A 23,143-nucleotide genomic window follows, 5' to 3' on the forward strand; every position below is an offset into this window, starting at 1 on the left:
GTAGCGAGATGTGTCATTTGTCGTCTCTTTAAGCGAGCCTCTTCAAGAAGTTCTACGCTGAACACCTGATACTGATAACGAGATGTATCGTTCCTTTCAGTTAGGTTTGAAGAGTGCCAAAAGGAATTCTTTAGCTTTCGTACCTAGTCCGAAGATATCGCGCCGTATCACCCTTCCTGCAGGGAGTTTAGTTATATTGTTTGTATATAACTATTTATTGTTATTTTTTACTTTTACTAGAATAAAGTATTTGTTCCGAACTCACTCTATACTTATATTTATTTAATCTTTCACACATATTATTTATATATATATATCGTCGTTCGGCTTGCAATATACTGAGAATGCGACATTTAACAATTTATTCTGCACAGTGAATAAACCATGACAAATATTGCTGTATTGTTCTTGGAAGCATAAATTTATTACGTATTGTAAAAAAAAACAAATATTTTAGTAAATATTCTACATTCTGTGTATGGACATACTCTGAGAAAATAATTACGTTTCAAATGTAATTAAATTTTCATTGTAAATTGTCATATTTGAGGTATTTTATGGAAAACTAAGATTTATTTTACAAAACTTTAGTCAGTGTTCATCAATTATCCATGTTGTAATGGTATAGTAATCCCCCATCCCAAAAACTACCGGCAAGTGTCCAACTCTATCGATTTCTTGTAAAATTTCAATTTTTTTGTTTAAAGTTAAGGCGTCATGTTTACTCTTGCGAGAAGATATCATTTTGTAAACTTATTCAAATAAAAAGCATTGCATAACGAAACAAACAGAAACTCAAGTGACAGTTGCTAGAATACATAGCAGACTCACCGAAATGTCCAAAAACAATAATAATGAACTCTGGTGACCAGTAAAATGATCAGCTCTAGGAAGCTAGACGGTTGTATAGTAACTGAATGTGTAAGTATCGGTGTACAAAGCTTGGCACTCCAATTTAGGCATGCGGCGTACCACTGAATTTGACACACGAATACCGGCTAATTATAGAGCTTGATTTTGTGCTTTCCACTAGTAAAAATAACGACGGATTGTTATAGTAGTTATCAAATAGGCGATTATCGAGAGGCGGATTAATGAGAGAGAACTCTAGCTGACGTGTACCGGGCTTGCTCCGGAACTTGTGAATGTTTTGGGGTAAAGTTTTGAACTGGTGCATTTTTTAAGTGGATATAATATTATTGTATTGTAATAAGTATTGGTTCTTGCCATGTTTGTTTTGTGTGTCGTCTTTTTTTAAAAGAAAGACAATCATTCCCAGTTTACGAATAACCTGACAATATTTGAAAATCTCCTACAACCATCACAGTAAGCGTAAAATGTTGCTTGTATCGTGATGGAGGACTCAGGCAGCAGTGGAATTGAACACACTACGCCTGGATGGGACCCAGACGCGATGCCAACTCAGCCACCGACCGGTAGTTTCGATATTCTCTCCTCACACCTCTTTTATCGTTCACCATCACTTACGTCTCATTTTATCATAAATAATTATTTGATTCATGTCTTCCTCGAGCATCCCCGACTCTTTCTATCATTCACTTCATGTAGTATCATGAAATCCACATTGTTATTGTTAAAAAACTAAATTATTTCTACTTTTATTTGACTCCTTATCTCAATCCAGTGCAGAGATAATGTGTCAAGTCTTTCTCGAGCATCCCTGACTCCTTCTACCGTTCAAACCACTGTCTAAACACTCCTGGTACTAATAAGAACAAACTTTGAAATTTTTATTGAAATTGGATGAATGGTATAGGAAAGCGTACGGGACAAACGAAGAAACATTCATTTTTATATATATAGATTAATCTACCTTGTAAAAATACTAAAGTACAAATAAATTATCTATGTCATCAATGTAACAATAATACAACTAAAAATCATTTTAAATTCAACATTAAAATATCTAGCTGTACTTTATATCGCCATTTTAATATACACATCTGTTTTACTGATAACAAATCTTGCGCCAAATTTTAATTGATTTAAATGTAATATTTTTTATTAAAACTGATCGGTGATTTTAATCCTGACAATCAATCATTTAATGTGTTATATTTGGAAAATGTAGCATTCCAAAAATGTTATGTAAATGTAATCCTAAATAAATCCTGGTAAATGTAAATTTAATCCTGCAAATTACCAAATTATCTGAAACATTTCATTAACCTTTACATCATTTCCTGTCAGAGAGGATGGAAGGTCACATTATTATGTGCACATTCTTTAGTTCAATCAAATTCATTCATCGCCTCATACTCTTGTTATTCTGCTGATTCTCCACACGACTCAACTCAGGTATTAGTTAACTTGATTGTGCTGTTGTTTCTTTCTGGGGCTTTCCCGAAGTCTTTTCCATGTGTGTCTTATACAGGGTGTTAAGGGACGTACTAGACTTACTTTAACCAGTGATTCCTTCTGGCACTCCTTGCTCCATCCACCTACTCTACATGATCAAACCATCCAAGCATCCCTTCCTTAATGATCTTTACTTTTCATGCATATTTATCGGTTTAATGATAGCATGTTAAAGATAGCATAACAAACATAAATACAAATACAACCACAAATGTAATGCATCTTATAGTTTATAAATAAATGTTTCGTATAAAATTTACATTACTTTTTTCATCCAGAATACATTAACATAGCTATCAACAATGTTAATGTTTGATCAATTTTTCCAGAAGTAAGGAAAAAGTAAGCTTACTTTAGAGATGCTTTATCTCATCAGTGCGTAATGTAGAAATACTCCCTAAAAATTAATTTTGTCCAATAATGCTTATTCACAGAATACACAATTAAGGACAAACAAACGCAAAATCTTTCGAATAAATTGGATGAAATCCTTAGAAAAAAATATTTATGCAATATTTCAATATTAGCAGTATTAGAAAGAAGTTTCTCTCAAAACATTCTCAAACACCTTTTCGATTTCTTTATCTAATTCCGTCACGTCGTTGAATTTCTCATCTTCGTCTCGACTTATTTTATCTTTCCTCTTTCCGGAATGGCGAGAATTCAAACTCGTGTTCTCACTGTTTTCGGTCTGTTCTCGGTCGTAGGAGTGTTGCGAATTCGATCGTTGTTGCAAGTTAGGTCGCTGCTCGGTACGCCGAGAATTTTGCCGTTGCTCAGAGTGTTGAGAGTCCAGTCTCTCGGAAGATTGTCTGGGGTCACCGTTAATCGCGGGCGACGATACTCCCAATGGAGTGAATTTCTTGCCGTGGACATGATACTCTCGGCGTGTCGTCTCCACTTTGCTCTGTAAAAAAAATTATGCAAAAATTAATGTCAGAAAGAAACCAAGCATAGGAGATTATATAGAGGGAAAGAGTTTAGAAGACAAAGGACGGGTTGTTTCATAGAATTTAAACAATTCATCAAATTTCAAGTTGATTTTCAAGTTCTGTTCAACAATAATGATATAATAACAGAACTTGAATAGAACCTTCATAGAACTTGAAAATCAACTTTCAAATTTGATGAATTGTTCAAATTCTGCGAAACAACCAATAACAGTTTTGAAAAAAAAGATATTCTAAGACAAAACAAATATTACAAAATTAAAAATATGTTGAGGTATCTAAACGTTTTGTAAACCAAATTGTGTACTTAAATGTAATACCTTTTTTTTCAATGAATGGCCAACAACGTTCAGAATATATACGAAAACTTAATAAACCAACACAAACATAATCACTCCCTTGAAACAGGAATAATGAAATAAGACTTCCCTTTCGAAAGAAGTCAAAATCACAGAATTCATTACTGTATGTATATGTACCAGTTAGTGAAATGATATTTGACCACTGGAGAGTGTTTGGTTTGGAAATTTCCTGAGCATGCAGGTGAACAAAATATGAAAGAAAAAAAAAGATATACAGTCACCGGGAATCAAAGAGGAGTGGAGAGGAGATATGAGACCACCTCCATGAACTCTTCCCTTGTGGGGCTTTCACGGAACTAAAGGGGAATAGAGAGGAGAGATGAGGCTCTCTTCCCTTGTGGGACCTTCAGAGAACCAAAGAGGAGTGGAGAGGAGAGATGAGACCACCTCCATGAACTCTTCCCTTGTGGGGCCTTCACGGAACTAAAGGACAATAGAGAGGAGAGATGAGGCTCTCTTCCCTTGTGGGACCTTCAGAGAACCAAAGAGGAGTGGAGAGGAGAGATGAGACCACCTCCATGAACTCTTCCCTTGTGGGGCCTTCACGGAACTAAAGGACAATAGAGAGGAGAGATGAGGCTCTCTTCCCTTGTGGGACCTTCAGAGAACCAAAGAGGAGTGGAGAAGAGAGATGAGACCACCTCCATGAACTCTTCCCTTGTGGGGCCTTCACGGAACTAAAGGACAATAGAGAGGAGAGATGAGGCTCTCTTCCCTTGTGGGACCTTCAGAGAACCAAAGAGGAGTGGAGAGGAGAGATGAGACCACCTCCATGAACTCTTCCCTTGTGGGGCCTTCACGGAACCAAAGGGGAATAGAGAGGAGAGATGAGGCTCTCTTCCCTTGTGGGACCTTCAGAGAACCAAAGGGGATTGGAGAGGAGAGAGGAGACCTGGGAAGACATATTGTAGAACCAGAAGACATAGCCAAATATCCAATGACAACCCTGGTGAACTTGATAAAAGGGACCGAGTGACTGTTAAAGGAATAAGGTAAAATGGGAGATAGCACAATTGGCCTATGGCCTAAGTGCTCACGGGAACTACATGTAAACCGTCTCCGCTCTACAAATAAATAAAGTCACCAAAGGGACAAAACTGTTATTTTTATAATAAATGTTACAAGAGTGCCAGATACAGACGTAACACGTCGTTTCAGCCAGGACCCGAGAGGCTCCAACCTCGGGGTTTTTTATTTTATTCTTTAACATTTTCCACATCTATCTAATTTTTATCGTTTCTTAGGCATAATGTATTATATTTGGGGATTAAAATGGTACACATTGAGGACACAGCACTCGCATTTCAATATTAATATTTGGCAACGCCCGTAAATATTTTTTTTTTGGAGTATGAAGTCACCTTAAGATCATTGCGGAATTTGTATTCTGATAATAAATGCTGATAGTGTTAAATTGATTGACAATATCTTTTTATGATAAATAATTTTTTTTTTTTTTTTAAACTTCCGATTTAGTTGTCCGGGTTAAGTCTTCCCCAAAGGAAAAAATTAACCCTTCCACTCACTTTTCCACAAATGATCAGCTAGTCAATCAACACTATGTAAGTGCATTATATAAGTAAAATAAATACAAAACAATACAAGAACAACAACACGTCAAATCACCAGATATCAAATGGGAAAAAAAAATTCACCGTCTCCAGATATTTTCATATCAGAGGGTTCGGCTCGGTAGAACTTCTAACAGGGCCTATAAATCCTACTGATCCCTCAACATAAATATTTAAAAAATCTTTTGTTATCCTACATGTATTCAAAATGACCGACTTTTGCATCTTTATATATAAATTTTTTGATAGATCTAATACGCCTAAATTTTTAATTAGAGAGCTAGGTATAATGCCAGTAGCCGAAATAACGAATGGTAATATTTTTATAGTCTGAGAATGCCAAATTCTTTTTATTTCATTTCCTAAATCTGTGTATTTTCTTATTTTTTCACTAACAGATTTTTGAATATTACAGGAATTTGGAATAGCAACATCAATGATATAAGTTATTTTTTTAATTTTGTCATGTAAAACTATATCGGGTCTATTATGACTAATCGCTCGGTCTGTTAGTATAGTTTTATCATAATATATTTTATAAAATTCGTTTTCTAAAAATGAATTTGGTTCGTATTCATAATATGGTACTACATTACGGCAGTCAATCAAGTTATGTTTAATTACCAAATTTTGGTGAATTATTTTTAAAACTTGATTGTGCCTAAATGTATACTCGGACGGTGCTAATATAGAACATCCCGATATAATATGTTCTATAGTTTCCGGAAAAGCCAAACATTTTCTACACAAATCATCAATTTGATTTGTATCTTTGATTATATGCTTTCTATAATTTTTAGTATTAATGACTCTATCCTGAATTGCAAGCATAAATCCTTCTATTTCTGCGCTCAACTCTCCAATACTCAACCATTTGTTTGACTTAATTTTGTCAACATACGTTTGGTTGAGATAATTGAAGTGTTTTGCGTGTAAAATTTTATTTGACCAGGAATCTAATAATTCCTGGTTGGGATTTATAAAAATGTTGGCATTCTCATCATATAAATTTAAAGGTGTAATATTTCTATCTGCCTTGCAAATTATTTTGTGCATTTCTGAGCTATGAGCTTTCCTATGGAAAAAAGTTCTTAGCATTTCTACCTGATTATGTTTCAAAGAAGTTATTTTGACTATACCTCTACCTCCTAAATTTCTAGGTAAATTAACTCGTTCTATAGCTGAATTTGGATGATGGCAATTAAACTTTGTTAGCGTAGTTCTAATTAATCTTTCTAAGTTATCTAAATCTGTATTAGACCATTTAATTATGCCAAATGAGTACGTTAATAGAGGTATTGCCCAAGTATTTATTGCTTTTACTAAATTTTTAGCAGATAGATTGCATTTTAAAATTTTCCTTATCCTAGTTTGATATTTAATCCTAATATCATTTTTAATACTACTATGGTCTAATCTATTTGATTGTGGGTATCCTAAATACTTATAAACCTCATCCCTTTTCATACTAGTAATTTGGAAATTTCTAAATATACTCTCGTCCCCATCTACAATTTTGCCTTTCTCTATATGGATCGTTCTACATTTATCTAAACCAAATGTCATTTTGATATCATCTGAAAAGTTTTTAACTACCTCGATCATTTTCTCTAAATTTTGTTCAGAATTCGAAAATAATTTTATATCATCCATAAATAATAAATGCGAAATTGTACTACTCTCCCTTGTATTACCCTTAACTTTTATTCCAAACTTGCTTTTAATTAACATTTTAGATAGAGGATTCAATGCTAAGCAAAACCAAAGAGGACTCAATGAGTCTCCTTGAAAAATCCCTCTTTTAATTGAAATGCCCGGTATTACTATTTTCTTACCTTTTAAATTGATAAGTAAATTGGTATTCCAAAAGGACATAATATTTTCCAAAAAGCTAATAATAATGGGGTTAATTTTATATATTTTTAATACTTTGATCAGCCACGAGTGCGGGACACTATCGAAAGCCTTTTGGTAGTCTATATAGCAAGTATGTAAATTACGTTTTCGAGTTTGAATCTGTTTTAGAATTACAGAATCGATAACTAATTGTTCTTTACATCCCATATGTTTTCTGCGACAACCTTTTTGTTGTTCAGATAAAATATTTTTTTCATCTAAATGAGTATATATTAAATCTGTTAAACAAGAGGTTAAAATTTTGTATATTGTCGGTAAACATGTAATGGGTCTGTACTGAGAAGGATTATTAATATTTTCGCTTTTGGGTAACATATAAGTAATACCCTTAGTTAGAAAATTTGGAAAATTTTGAGGTTGACTGACAAATTTTGAAAGATTTTTTGCCAAAAGAGGATGTAAAGTAGTCAGACGTTTGTACCAAAAATTATGTATCCAATCGCAACCCGTGGCTTTCCAATTATGAGTATTTTTAATAATTTTGGTTAACAATTCAACCGATATATTAGAAGAACTCATTTGTTCAATACCTGAAAAATTGAGTTGAATAAATTTGCAGTATTAATATTAATTATTATTACCAGTGGGAGTAGTTACAGACCGAACCGTATTGTATTTCGAAAGTATCGAGTTTCATTTGCCGCACCCCCAGCTTTAAAATATTGCACAGTGTGGCAGGGCTCGGTTTGATTTGGACATTTTTAAATAAATTTCAGTATGATATCGCTTATGAATAATTATTATTATTGTATATGATTAAAAATGAACTAACATTTTTTATCAATGTCCATATTTCTCTGAAACTTGACCACGGTGCACATTTAAAATACAATTTTTTTTTCTTTTATATTGGTGAAATATACAAGATGCCTTTACTTGTGGAAGAAGTCAAATTATAAAAAAACAGACGATTTCACTAATAGATTTAAAAGTGTTCGTTTGATTAAAAATACGTAAAAGAAATCACTGAAACGTCGGACCGCAAAAAAAACGACCTTACCAGCCGAAACTTGAACGGCAACTAAACAATAACGGCGTAAGTCCTTTGCACCCCGCATACAAATATAATGACATACGCTGCAGCATATTGAAGTAACCTACGGCTGAGTTTGCTTTAGCGGTCCAGAAATTGTATCTTTCCGAGTGGTATATTTTAATTAATTCTTATGAATACATTACTAATCTCAAATGTTTCTGGAGGGATCCCTCGGGAAGTTAACAATTCATCGTCTAGAAAAATAATATCTGGTGCTTACTGTTCATTTTATAGTTGAAAAACATTTTACAAACCGTTTTATTAATTATTTTAATGGTAAGGTCCTGTTTTTATTAATCTTAAATATAAATAACTTATATCCGTAGGGATCCCTCTAGAAACGTTTGAGATTTTAGTTATACGTTCATCAGAAATAAAATAATGTAAGCGTCGGGGTAAATCCTCATTATCAGGTTGTTGTGTCACCTTAAACCATCTCTTAAAGTCAAATTGTAATTGGATAGTACCGACATTCATTTCGTTGTTAACATTCAGTATGCGAAAAGCATCTAAAGTCATTTCAACGTGCTTGCCTTTCATGCGGGAGCCGCCTTAAGTCATTTGTAGGTTTGAGTACTGGCTATATTGCGTACAAGCATGTTACAAAACCAAAATTCAACATAGTCAAAGGGAAACAATATCATATTTACTCCCAAAGTTTAAAAAGAGAAGTATGAATTCGCAAACAAATCCTTAATTTAACAAAAAACGCTAATGATATCGATGCACAGATCAAACAATCGGACTTAAAAATTCAAACACAAACAGACGTAAGTGCCCCTCGGTATCGCTTGGCCCGTGTTGATGTTCAGTAACGTTTTATCTGCCCGGTAATATTTCAGTTTTATTTGTTTAAATACAGTTTTAAAAAGTATTATTGTTCGGCTAGATGAGATGAAAATGTGTGCCACGTGGCCGTGACGAAACCCATAAATTTCGTCGTAAATTTTTATCTATTAAAAAATATAATGTCATCCAATATCAGAAAAATGCATGCCACCAAAAGTTGAATGCATTGTCATCGAGAACAAGTCTGTCTGCCGAGTTCCGGGAATTGGGTTAATTTCCACTTCATTTATTCTTTCATTCAATATTACTAAAAAAATGCAATCTACGTAAATAAAAATGTTAGTTTTTTCAAAGTCTTAAATCTCCAAAAGTTCTTCATCGATTGCTTTGCAATTTTGACACAACTTTGCATTCAAATTCACACGCGAATACGCGTGTGTTTTTATATACTATTTAGAAGTCACCTGTGACAGGTAAAAACATGCTTTTTTTTGGAAAAACAGCACCTTCTGTCGGACATAAAAGTAAAAAGCTATTGTTTTTCTATCTGCACAGACCCAGCAACGCGTGGCGGAGTATAGCTAATAAATAATAAAAATGTAATAATATATCGACGGTCCCGAAGAACAAATTTTTAATTTTGCAGTAGAGCCGGTTAAAGTTTCGTTTCTGCATTTTTACTATTTTTGATAATATAACTAACTAACTAACCATCACGCCGTTTCGCCGCAGGGGTAGGCAGAGAGGACGAAACGCCAAACAACTCGGTCTTAGCACACACTTCTTGCCTCATTCACATTCATACATACTCTTCTATCATTCTGACTCTTGACATGGCCCGACTCGAGTATCTGATTCACTTGATCGTGCCATGTCTTCCTCGGGCGTCCCCGACTTCTGCTACCATTCGCATTCGCATCATATATCCTCCTTACACTCCTATCTTCGCTCATTCGCACTACATGCCCAAACCACCTAAGCGTCCCTTTCTTAATCTTACTCATTACGCTTACATCAGCCTTGCACTCTTTGCGGATCTCCACATTCCTCATACGATCAAACATGGTTTTACCACACATACTCCTCAGGGATCTCATTTCAACAAAATCCAGTCTACTTTCATCCTTTCTTTGCCAGTTCCATGCCTCACTTCCATACATCAGGGTAGGTACCAGCACTCCATTGTGGACTGCTAACTTCGCTTCTTTGGACAATTTTTTGTTAGCGCCAAATGCGTTCAGTCCTCCATTACAATTAAATAAATAGGGGATAATGAAAAAATATCAAACAACACTATATTTCTTGATCTCAAAAACAGTAAAAATGCAGAAACGAAACTTCAAACAGCTTTACTGGAAAACTACAAATTTGCATGTAATATGTATGTAATTAATAATAAATTAGACATTTATAAACTTCAACATACAAATGGCTAAAATAAAATTAAAAATAAAATAAATAAAGAAAACAATTCGAATTTCCAAAAAATTTATTTAAAAATGCGAGGCTGATTGATGTAAGCGTAATTAGATACTTACTTAGATGGTTCTTGGAGTGTACCGAGAAAATATAATGCAAAATTGTATGGTAGAAGAGATAAGTCGTACAGTTCCTATATACGATAAGTCCACTTGGGTAAAATGATAGTGAACTTTATGTATAGGTACTATACAACTCAAGGGAGGTAAAACTAAATTGTTGTTTAGTTCGATTGGGAGCTAACCGATTGTTGTTTGTTTGGTATAAGTTATGCGCGGTTGCATTTTATTTTTTAGTTTATTGTTCACAACAGAGTAACAGACAAAGGTTAACATAAAAAATTACTAATAATAAATACCGACCTACCAATAACAGTACGGCAATATATGACAACATAAAACAATATGAAAAAAAAACAGGAGACAATAATGTTTTAGTCAAGTTGAAACAAGAAATTTTGTAAAGTTCTGGGGGCTATAAGTAAATATTTCTGGAACCTTGCCACTACAGTGGATGTAATATTGACACAAGAGGTTGGGAGAAGATTAAATTGGTTCTTTGGAAAGGAATATGGAAAGTTTCAGGGTTTCTTATTAGGCAGTGATTATCTTATTATTGATTTTGATTGTGGCCAAGAGGGAAAATTCTACAGGGTTTTCCAATAAGAGGTGTTATTTTGAATAGCCCGCTATTTCGGTAGATGTTACTTTTGAAGCTGTCATTTTTTGACATTTGACAAGAAGAAACTACGCCATTGATAAAAATAGAACGATACACGCTTCAACAACGCATTGAAATTATTAACGTTCACTTGAGTGCATCAAATGCAAATCATCTTGAGTGATGAGGCCCATTTCCACCTCGGTGGCTTCGTCAACAAGCAAAATTATCGCTTCTGGGGCTCGGAAAACCCAAGAGTTATTGTTGAAAAGCCTCTCTATCCTCAACGTGTGACTGTTTGTTACGATTTATGGTCCGGCAGAGTCATTGGACCTTACTTTTTCGAAAATGATGCTGGAGCAACAGTTACGGTGAATGGATCGTTATCGAGAGATGATTAATGATTTTTTATGGCTGGAATTGGATGGTATTGATCTGGATAACATTTACTTTCAACAACACGGCGCTATGTGCCACACAAGCTACGAAACCATTGATCTTTTACGATTGAATATCAAAATAACACCTCTTATTGGAAAACCCTGTACATGGTTATTTTTATGTCATTTTTGTCACGATGGTCATTTAATGTTTTGAAGTATTTTAAGCGTTTCTTATAATTAGTAAGCAGTATGGATAATCTGGCTCTACAGAATAATAGCCAAATTATTTTGAACAACATCTCGTTAATAATCTCGTTGGAGCAACATCAAGGATATCTGTGTTAGATACAGTAAATTGAGCTAAGCAGTTGCTAAGTTTGATTGAAACAATGACCTTGCTGGTGACCAGTGGCGGCTCGTCTACGGAAGTCTTTTGGTCAATGACCTCCCAAAATATGCTGAAATAGTATTATGTACTATAAAAAAAGGATTTAACAAACTACCCGATTATTAATTTATTTTTAATATTTGTGCATACTCGTATGGTAAAAGTGGGTTCCAGTGCCATCTAGCGTCCAAATGAGAAGCTACTGTATGTACTTAGCATGGGTCACTTCAAGTTTTGTCTCCAAGCTATCTCCTTTCTTTTTCTTTTCTATACAGACAAAGGAGGTAAACACTATCATGTCTGATGTATGTTTAGTATCATACAAAAATTATTTTAAAGGGATTTTCGGACATGACCACGGTGAGATAGAGATATCTATGACCTAAGATTATTAGGGTATTAGAGGGAGATGTGAAAAAATGTCGGTCATAAGTTTTTTGTGTTATAAATGATAGCCATCTTGAACTTGAATATTAGTTTGCAAAATTGTTTATCCATTGTTGACTTAATTTAAAATATCAAATTCTGTAGGTACGAGTATCATATCGAAATAAATCGCAAACAATTCATTGAATTATGACAAACGTGTTCAAACAAAGTGACAATCAAAAAAAAGTTATCATTTTTATCAGTGCATTTGCGGGTGCAATAAAATGAACGTATAGGTACATTTACTTTAATTGTTTACTTTTTTAGTCTACTGATAAACGATGAACTGAGTTTGGAGTTAATACAAATTAAAATTAAAACTTTAATAGGAAAAGATCTTGAAAAGAAAGAAAAAAACATTAATTAGTTATATGTGTAAATATATAATCTTACATTAAAGAATATTGTATTAGCGGCTTCAGAATAGGTTGGTACCGGCAAATTAATTACATAATTTGGCGTTTTTATAATATTCATTACGCATTAGCAATATGTATTAACATTTCATATAAATTTTTTTTCGATTGACCTTCCACTTCTGGACCCCTGGAGCCGCGTCTGCTGGTGACCCAACTAGTTAGTGAATGGATAAAAGCATATTAAATGTGTAATATCCTTGATATTAGTGTAAGAGCTCACCCATAGATGGCTCTAGATTAGTTTATTAGGTTACCTATAGATGGAATTTAGCTGTAGAGTATTCTAGAGACCGATTGTGTATCGAACGCAATGCTACCCAAAGGCCACAAAGCAGCTTTATGACCATAGAAGGATAAGAAAGCCAGTATTTACGTCGCATCGCCTCTCCTTTGCCCAGGCGAAGCCGGTCCAAACACTGACCGGCGACCGTCAGCCAATCACCGCAAAACACGAAATAGCTATTAATTTTTTTTTTTTTTTTTTTTCTTTTTTTATAGTGAATACCTCACAAGAGTCCCAACTGCTCCCGTCTGGAGCCAGTGAGACTATGGCATCCCCAATTGGGGGATGTTGTGAGGCTGAAGGTAAGTGGGGAAGGGAAAGAGGAAGGTGGGGAAGTACCTGGCTATTCAGATCTACTCACTAAACACGGCTAAAGCCATTTGGAGCAACGTTTCAATTCTGAATGGTGGTCTTACACCAGGGCGATACTGGTAGTATATTATATTAGTATATTCCACTCTGGAACGTGCCGCAAATATACTATATATTATTTTAATTAATTAATTGTGAAATAACACAAATTAATCAAATAAAATTTATTTGCGCACGCCGGGTTCGAACCCGCGACCTTCGGAATGGCAGTCCAATGCGTTACCACTGGACTATGCCGGCCGTCATTCATCAGAAATCAGAAAATCAGAAATATTACAGAAATCAAAAATCAGAAATATACAGAAAATCAGAAATATTTCTCTGTTCATATAAAATTGCGCAAATTAATGTTAGATTTGCGTGAGTCTCGCCGCCATAATGCTAAATAAAAATATACAGGTTGAAAGGCTGGACTCGCGTCTATGTTGTAAAGTAATATTGAAATATGTAAACATGTTCTCAAATCTAAATCGTTAGACTCTACCTCCCAAGACAGCTATAGACCGATCTCAATTGCCACCACCATCGCACGATTATTCGAACGTCTATTATTAAACAGTATCGGACCCAGTTTGGAAACCTATGATAACCAAATGGAATTCAAAAAGCCAACTGCTACTGATACTGCTATTTTTACGGTAAAAAGAACCCTGGAATACTACAGGAATAAAAAGACCACCTCATATGCATGTTTCTTAGACCTGAGCAAGGCCTTCGACAGGGTTTCTCACCCTCTGCTATGGGCTAAACTCAGAGAAAGAGGCAAATCATCAGAGGTCATATATATACACGACTCGTGGCACAGACAGCAGGAAAACCTAGTAAGATGGAAGGATGGTTTTTCCGAACCTTTCCTCCTAAAGAGTGACGTCAGACAGGGAGAATGCATGTCACCGATACTGTTCAATCTGTACATGGACGAACTCACCGAAAGGCTAAACAATGCAGGAGTAGGCTGCCACATCGGAGGACAGTGTCTGAATAACGTCAGTTATGCGGACGATATGGTCCTGATGGCACCATCTATAAGGGGACTGCGCATTCTTCTGAAAATCAGTATGCTGATAAGAAACAAATATGTTGTATAACCCCGCTAAAACGGCTCTATTGGCCATAAGACATGGGCAAGGCCCGAAAAATATTCATCCAGCTACCTTGAACGGTGTGAACTTGAAGGTGACCGAAGGAACTAAACACCTCGGACACATAATCACCAGTAATCTGATGGACGATGATGATATCGATAGACAAAGACGAGCTCTCAGCGTTAAAGCAAACATGCTCAGTAGAAGATTTCGCCTTTGCAGTACCGCAGTAAAAAGGACGCTCTTCCTTTCCTTCTGCGCAACGTTGTACACGTGCGAACTATGGGCAAACTACAAAAAGAGTAGTATAGACAGACTGCGGGTCCAATACAACAACGCCTTCCGCACAATGTTTTGTCTCCCCAGATACTGCAGCGCTTCCCGTATGTTCACGGAGGGGCGAGATTCCCGGATATGCAGCCCTTATTAGATCCAGGGTGGCAGGAATGAGGGAAAGGATAAGAAGCTCTGGAAATATCCTCACTATGGAAGCCCGCCTCACTCCATCCTCCAGCATTGACGCACACTGGAGAAAAATACTAGCGCCTAATATAGTCACGGCTCCCTAAAGGCTTCAACTTTCTATTAATTTTATCATTTTATTGTATTTTATTTTCAATTTATTCTGTTTTTTTCCTTTGTTTTTCTGTTCTATCTTTTTGTTTTTGATTATATATTTTTTTGTATCTCTATATTGAATGTGTGGGACTGCACTAACCTCCCCACATACCGGAATAAACACTTTATTATTTTTATTTATTATTATTATTAATATTAAGTAGTTATAAGAATTTCTTCTCACCAATGTCGGGCTGAAGACCCACTGATTCATATTGTACAATTTATTATAAAAACATTAAAAATGCTAGGGAAAAGCAGATTTCCTAAGATGAAGCGGCGTAAAGAGTACTATTGAGTAAATAATTTTTATATTGACTATTAAAGTCATGTGAAAACAAACGAAGCTGCACAAAAATGCACCTCGTTAACGTGGGGCGATCCTGACGCGCGCATACTGATCTGTTCACGCTCCCGCTATTCCATTATATACCGCGCGAAAAGCGATCTCAATCATCTCTCTTCCGACCGCTTCACTCTGGATTTCTTCTCCCGCTGGTCTACTGACTGCTCTCTCCTTGAATATACAACATCACAGCAACCGGATCAGGCCCTGAACATAAAGCTGCTCACTGACTATAAAACCCAGCACCCCCTATTTACAGTCAATGTAAAGGACTTAAGATCAACGGAGTTGTCATTAATAACATAAGATACGCAGATGATACTGTATTACTAGCTGACTGTATCGATGACCTCTAAGACCTATTAAATCTTGTTAATAATGCTGGTGAGCAACTGGGCCTAACAATCAGCGTCAATAAAACAAAATGGATGACATTTGGACGACTAGATCACTCTGAATCAGTGATACAGTTAAATGGTTGCAATGTCGAAAAGGTCGAAAGATTTAGATACCTCGGCAGTATTCTCACGGAGACTCTTGACCCAGATGTAGAGGTTAGGTGCAGAATTGAAGCAGCAAGAACTGCGTTCATTAAAATGAAATCCCTCTTCTGCAATGATAATCTATCAGCTTAAAACTAAGGCAGAGAATGCTAAAATGTTATGTGTGGTGGGTCTTGTTGTATGGATGTGAAACATGGACCTTGAAAGTAAATACCATGAACAGGTTAGAGGCTTTTGAAATGTGGCTTCACCGGAGAATACTCAAAGTCCCATGGACCGACATGATCACCAACACAGAAATTCTCAGGCGTGCTAGAGCAGAGAGAGAACTGCTTAGATTAATAAAAATCAGGAAAATTTCATATCTGGGTCATGTACTTCGAGGGGAGAAGTATCACTTCCTCTAGTCAATATTGAAAGGCAAGATAGAGGGTCGCAGAGGACCTGGTAGGAGACAAATGTCTTGGCTGCGAAATATACGAGAGTGGACCGGCATTAGAAGTCTGGAGGAGCTATTCCGGGCAGCGCAAGACAAAGAGACATTTTCTAGAGTGATCGCCAACGTCGGGGGGACCTGATACGGCACATAAAGAAGAAGAAGTAAAGGACTCCCGTCTGATTCAGATTGTGTGATAAATAAGGTGGGAACCTCCAGCTTTGGGTCCATATTATTTCAACCGCCAGCAAATTAAGATGTCTGAGCCCATTGTAAAGCTATCGCATTAAAGTCAAAAGTGTTTGTTGAACTGGAGTTTTTTTTAATAAGAGAGTTTGTGAAGAAACCCGGAGATACAACAAAACTTGTTTTATTCATGTTAATCTTGTCTATCATAAACTGATGTTTGTAATCTAGCCATCATTATGTTATAAATAAAATGCGTTGCAAAATCTTTAGTTCTGTCCAGTAATGATTATGAAAATTCAATCAATTACAATAAATTGATCTCATGATAAAACACCAAACTGATCTAAGATGACAGGATCACTTGACATTGAACCAATCTATCTGTGTATAATCATCAGATTTAATTTCATCGCACAAGCTTGGTATCACCAATGCAACTCAGCGTAATTTTCGCTCAGCTATACACTTTGTAGCAGTTCAATGTATCCCCCCTACAGAGTAATAACACCGGTCAGTTCCTGGCACTGATGGATGTGTTGCGGTTGTCATGCCGTATGGCAACTTCGAGATAGCTGGAGACGGGTTTGCGGAATGACAACGCGGCCACGGTCAATATTTCACGGGCTGGCAGCTGGGGACGTTATGTGTACGGGAAGATTCAAGCCAGCACGCGGGTCGACAAAATTTTACGAGCAGCAATGACGCCGTTAGATAGTTATTCTACCTTGGTCATCCTTCGCTCTAATTTATAAATTTAACAATGCTAATTGCGTTGTTTGGCGCCCTTACACGATTAATCAGGTCAGTTAATTTATGTCACCACCTTATTGTCAACTTTCAATGTAATTTATAAATTCCACCGTTGCGCTCAGTCCTTCGGATTGGCGCACACCCCTGAGATTTTATAGTAAAGTTCAAAAGAGTTCTCCTGTTCTAAGAGATGTAGGAATAAACGCAATTTTGGAATCTTTTATCTTTTTATTCTTACATTCTCTGCAATCCCCGATGTTAGAACCGCTTGTCTGGTCTATGGCGTCCCACACGAGTCTGGGCTAGAGTTATTAAATTGAGAAGGATCTCATTTTTGTAAGTACTCAATAGTGGTTGAGCACATTATGCTACAACTTTAGTTAGTTTAGTAAAGTTAATTTATCCGTTGTCATGGATTAACCTCTTTTTAGTAGTCCACAATAGAGTGCTGATTCGAACCCTGGTAAATGGCAGTGAGGCACGGAACTGGCAGAGGGATGATGAAAGTAGACTGGCTGTAGAAATGTGTATGTGTGGTAAAACCGCGTTATGTAACAAATGTGGAGATTCGCCAAGAACGCAAGGCAAGGAGAATATGTGACGCAAAAGTATATGGAAGAAGAAAACCCTCCACACAGCATCCCCAAAGATAACATAGGTCCTGAGGGAAATTATTTTCTCCAGGCCTCCTTTGTGGGGTTAAAGTAAAAATAAAAAAAAATCGATTGAGCTGAATTCTATCAACTGTTGGTTTCAATTAAGTACACATACGCTTACGTACATAAACCCATTTATCTGAAATCGGACGAAATTACAGCAATTAATATCTAATTAAATATCAGTCCTACACGATCGGCATCTGGCAAGGTCGGTAACGCAGTTGACTTCGGTCCTTGGAAAGGAAGGTTCAATAACTTAACCAAAATAAAAATTAATATTTTAAAAGACATTTTAAAATTGATTGACTATTTTTATATTTATTTTAGGCATTTCTTACTTAACTTTTCAGGCTTAAAAATATTTTTACCTGCAAGTCCCAACGCCACGGTGAAATTTCATGGAATTTCTGAATGTTTCCGAGGTATTTTAAATAATGTGCTATATATTTCTTATTTTTGAAGTTATCGTAAAAAGAAAATACCATTTTAAAAAGTAAATAAAATTATCTCTGAGATATTTGTACTTGAAATAAACATTGATATTTCTAAATAATAAAATTTTAATATCAAAAATATTTTGACTTGAAACGTCCATATTTTCTAATGAATTCGATATTTAGGGAACACATTACTTTTATTTATTTATTTATTATTGGATAATTTGTATAGCGCCGCTTTTGTGAGATATCACCTCAGGGGCGCTTTACAGTTGATGCAGGTATTACAGAAAATATAAATATTACAAAAATAGAGTGAAGTTAAGTTAAGTAAAATGAAGTATAGGAACAGGTGACACGAAGATAGAAGATGGAGACTCTGCAGCAAGAATCCTAAGTGGTGAAGGATCTGGACCAGCTGCTGCAGCGAAAAAGTCCACCGCGTCCACCAACAGTGCTAGCACGAGGTTCGTCATCCGTCCAGTTATGTGTCTGCTGCTAATAAAGCGCTGACACACTATCCTCTCACAGATACCAGACCTTGGCAGCACCGCTGTGACGTTCTACGAAGATAGAAGATGGAGGCTCTGCAGCAAGAATCCTAAGTGGTGAAGGATCTGGACCAGCTGCTGCAGTAAGATAGTCCACCGCGTCCAACAACAGCGTCCAGGTATGTATCTGCTGCTAATAAAGCGCTGACACCTAACATAGATAAGAGACCCTGGCAGCACCGCTGTGACGTTCGGCAAGTCCATCATTTATCTCCATGTAATCCTGTTCCTGGTAATTGTTGAAGTGGTGCATTCTGTCCGCAATAAAAAGCAACGGTTGGGGTAATAGATTACCCTGGGCTTAGTAAAAAAACTTGCAGGGTCCAAACTTGCCCAGTTTCCGAGAATTTTGTTGAAAAAATCTGGAGTGCATTTACCGATCGCCGTTCGTTTCGAATGTCCAATATTTTTGAGCAAATTTCCGATTATTTATTCACTTTTAAAACACTGCACTCAAATCACATATTATAAAGTTCTAATAATTATTAAGTTTATTTTTATTTAAGTTCAAATGTTGATTGATTGATTTTAAAAATAATTTCAAAGGGATGTTGCCTCATTTTCCTTGAAAATACTAAAAAAAAACACAAAGCGGTTGGAGGAAGCGTTAGGACGCGTCCTGCTGCCACGAAGGGCGCTATACTGTGTAGGGAATTAGTAAGAAAACTCACTTCACTTCACTTTTTAAGTTGATTATACAATAAAAAAATATAAATAATTTTTTAACTTTGAAATAAAAAAAATTCAGCCAATTTGTAATCATACATTATTTTTTTGTAACGATAAACTAATTTTTATAAGACAAGTTTTTTATGCATAGCACAAATAATATATAATAAACAGTAATTGTTGATTGAAGTACTAGTACATATTGAATTATTTGATAAGCCGACGTAGCTCAGTGGTCCAGAACACCTGACCGGACATCAGAAGGTGCGGGTTCAATTCCCGTCGGCGGCATTTATTTTTCTCAGGAGATATTTTCAATTTGTATAGATATTTCAGGCGATTAATTATTGTTTTTAATAATTTGTAATCATACAGTTTGACAATTTTTGTATTTTATCCATAGAATCAAGAATAATTAGTTGAGACAAACTGAGCAGATTAATTATGTATCTTTCCAACGACGAACAAATCACATATCTTCACATTATAAAATAAAAGATAAAAATACTTTTATAATGTATAGACACCCCGGTCAGATCTGTCCTTCAGAGCCTGTTATGGTATATGATGTTTGTGGCTAGTAATGTCCTTCCGAATCTTGAGGGGTTAAAAATAATGATTTGAAGTCTTCCGCTAATAATAAATTCTGATTTAAATTTTTGTCTGCTCAGTTTTGCTTGTTCTTTTTTGAGTTTAAATATTTTTGTTTTTCTGAAGAATGATTGCATAGATACGTAATGATATTATATTGTCGCGATTCTCTTATCAGTATTGCTATGCACATAACACCATTTTTGCATTAAAACCTTCTTGTTTACTCCGAGATAAGAGCAGATTGGTATCATCCTGAATTTATTACGTTATTTTACGACAATGTGGAAAAACAATAACAGTTCAAGGATGAAAAATTATTGCATATGTGTTTGCATGGAGCTGTTTTTCTTCTTTTTATAGAGAGGAGACAGTTTACATATAGTTCCCGTGAGCTCTTAGGCCATAGGCCCATTGTTCTATCTCCCATTTTACCTTATTCTTCTAACAGTCACCCGGTCCCCTTTATAAAGTTAACCAGGATTGTCATTGGATATGTGGCCATGTTTTCTGGTTCCACAATGTGTCTTCCCAATCCCCCTTAGTTCCCTAAAGGCCCCACAAGGGAAGAGAGCCTCGTCTCTCCTCTCTATTGCCCTTTGGTTCCGTGAAGGCCCCACAAGGGAAGAGTTCACGAAGATGGCCTCACCTCTCCTCTCCACTCCTCGTTGGTTCCCTACAAAGCTGTTTAATTAATCTTATTCGTATTTTCATCTGGAAAATGACGTAACCTTCAAGCCATTCGTACATGGAGATACTTAAATAACTTGAGTTTTGTGCCCATAGCACATGCACCACTCACGAGTATCCGTTATACTATTTTGCTAGTGTTTGTACACAATGCGGTGCGTCGACTACAGGTTTGACGTCAGTTGCACGCTACGCGAGTTGTGCATTCATTTGGCAGAAATGACATCCTAACATGATTTGAATAAATTTGTTTTGGAGGTGGGAAAATATTCATCTTTATATAATTAGAATTTAACGGAATATGTTAGAGCGAAGAAGAAGCAGAGATTAAGAATAGAAGAGTATTGAGGTTGGAAAAGTCAATTTGACATCTTTCTCATGTACTTCCTTGGTGGCAACGAATGCCCTACAATCCACATTTATTTTGTTGTACGGGAGAACCCAAAATTTTATGTAGACTGTTTTTATGCTTGTAAATATGTATAAAGAACACGGTAATTGTCTTCCTTGCTAGAATAACATGACATTGTATTAATTCCACGGCTGCACTTGAATAAATAATCATTCGGAAACCACCATTTTTAACTCTTGATTTACCCGGTAGGTCCCTGGGACTCCATTGAAAACTTTCAGCGCTCATAAAACCGTTCGTTTTGCACGTGCCGTGTTTGGAAACCACCATTTTTAACCCTTGATTTACCCGGTATGTCCCTGGGACTCCATTGAAAACTTTCAGCGCTCATAAAACCGTTCGTTTTTGGAATTACAAATTGTGCGTTCCAGTACCTTCACGCAGTGACGCGCCAAGCGCGAGGGAGAGCGGACGTCGATGTGCGTGAGCGCGTGCGTGAGTAATCACGTTAATCCGTGGGACTCCACCGGGGTATTAATGTTACATTTTTAGCCTATTTACGGTATTTTTATAGTGTATTTTTTTTCACCTGTGTCCACCGCGTCTAAAAAGGAAAACTGTATATATTTGCCATAGTTGTACTAAGCCTGTGTGCCTTGGCTGTACAAAAAAAATAAGCAATGACTGTGTCACCAACCGTGACTGGAAGGTCTTGCAAGTTTTTTTTTTGCTGTTTGAACCATGTTTTTTTTAAACTTTTTATAAGAATTTATTATGTTTTTGTTATATTTCTTTAAAAATTAGTTCGAAAAATTGTTTTGTTTTTGAAATGTTGAGACTAGAAGTTAGGTCTCGTAATTTTGTTACAAAAAGTGCAATATTCTAGAAGTTCCTTAATAAAAGGCCGTGATTCTATAATTTTAAATAAGAACCTATGCCATTGTAAAACCAAATGTATAATAAACAAATGTAACTAGCATTTCATTTAAAAAAGTATTTTATTTCATGTTAAATTAACGATTTTATTTCCGGGAGTCCTGGGGACTCCACCAGGTAAATTGTGTATGTATGAAGTATCGGTATGCTACTTGTGGTTGCGTCACAGTTGTCTAGCTTATCAGTACATATCTCTGTGTGTGAAGGGCCTAATACCATTAAAAAATTATTTCTCTCAATACAAATTTCTATTCTGGGGAAACTGCTTATGGTAGATCATATGCTATTTTTATAAATATATGTATAAACACGTTATCTGGTAAGATAGTACAATTTACAAAAATACAATTTTGCAAAAAACGTTATTACGAAAATAGAATTAGCTTGTGCACTGCGAAAATTATGCATTGGCGTCAAGAAGTTAAAAAAATCTTCCTGAATTCGACATTACTCGGTATTGCCTCCAGACGTCTCTGTCCTGCTGCGATATTAAAAATACTTATTTTGGTTGTGACGTCTGTCTGTTACCCTGGTACCATGAACTCTAGAACTTTTGCTTTCATCATGTCATCATTTTCAAAATTGGAAGAATTTAGAGAATTCAGACAAGCGATAAAGTGCCTACGTATAATATAATATTTTTCAACAGAAAATTATTTTATTGCCATTAGGCCCATCGGTACACGTACATTTCGGAGTGATAGTACCACTCACCGCTCTAGGCTAACGCGCAGAAAAGTCTGACCACGGACCGCTGTAAACCATTACCTTACTTTCGGCTCGGCGACCTGAAGTGGCGCGCGGTACCATCTCTCCGAAGATGACGTGTAATAACCGCTATTTTCGAAATTGATTTGTCGAGAATTTAGACTATCTATGATATTTTACGGGTCTGCTATGTCAAATAGATATAA

General features: G+C 35.9%; 1 protein-coding gene across 1 annotated transcript in view; it reads right to left on the reverse strand.

Moving 5' to 3' along the window:
- Positions 1 to 2,851: 2,851 nt before the first annotated feature.
- The window catches only part of LOC149411759 (E3 ubiquitin-protein ligase MARCHF5-like), a 45,183-nt gene continuing 24,891 nt past the window's right edge, over positions 2,852 to 23,143 (reverse strand). The window contains exon 5 of the mRNA XM_089647005.1: positions 2,852 to 3,286. Coding sequence (XP_089503131.1) covers positions 2,912 to 3,286 — 375 coding nt within the window. The 3' untranslated portion in view covers positions 2,852 to 2,911. The remainder of the gene's footprint in view (positions 3,287 to 23,143) is intronic.

Source organism: Hesperophylax consimilis, chromosome 25 (assembly GCF_061612785.1).
Source record: "Hesperophylax consimilis isolate HC1 chromosome 25, BYU_Hcon_1.0, whole genome shotgun sequence".
Lineage (NCBI taxonomy): Eukaryota > Metazoa > Arthropoda > Insecta > Trichoptera > Limnephilidae > Hesperophylax > Hesperophylax consimilis.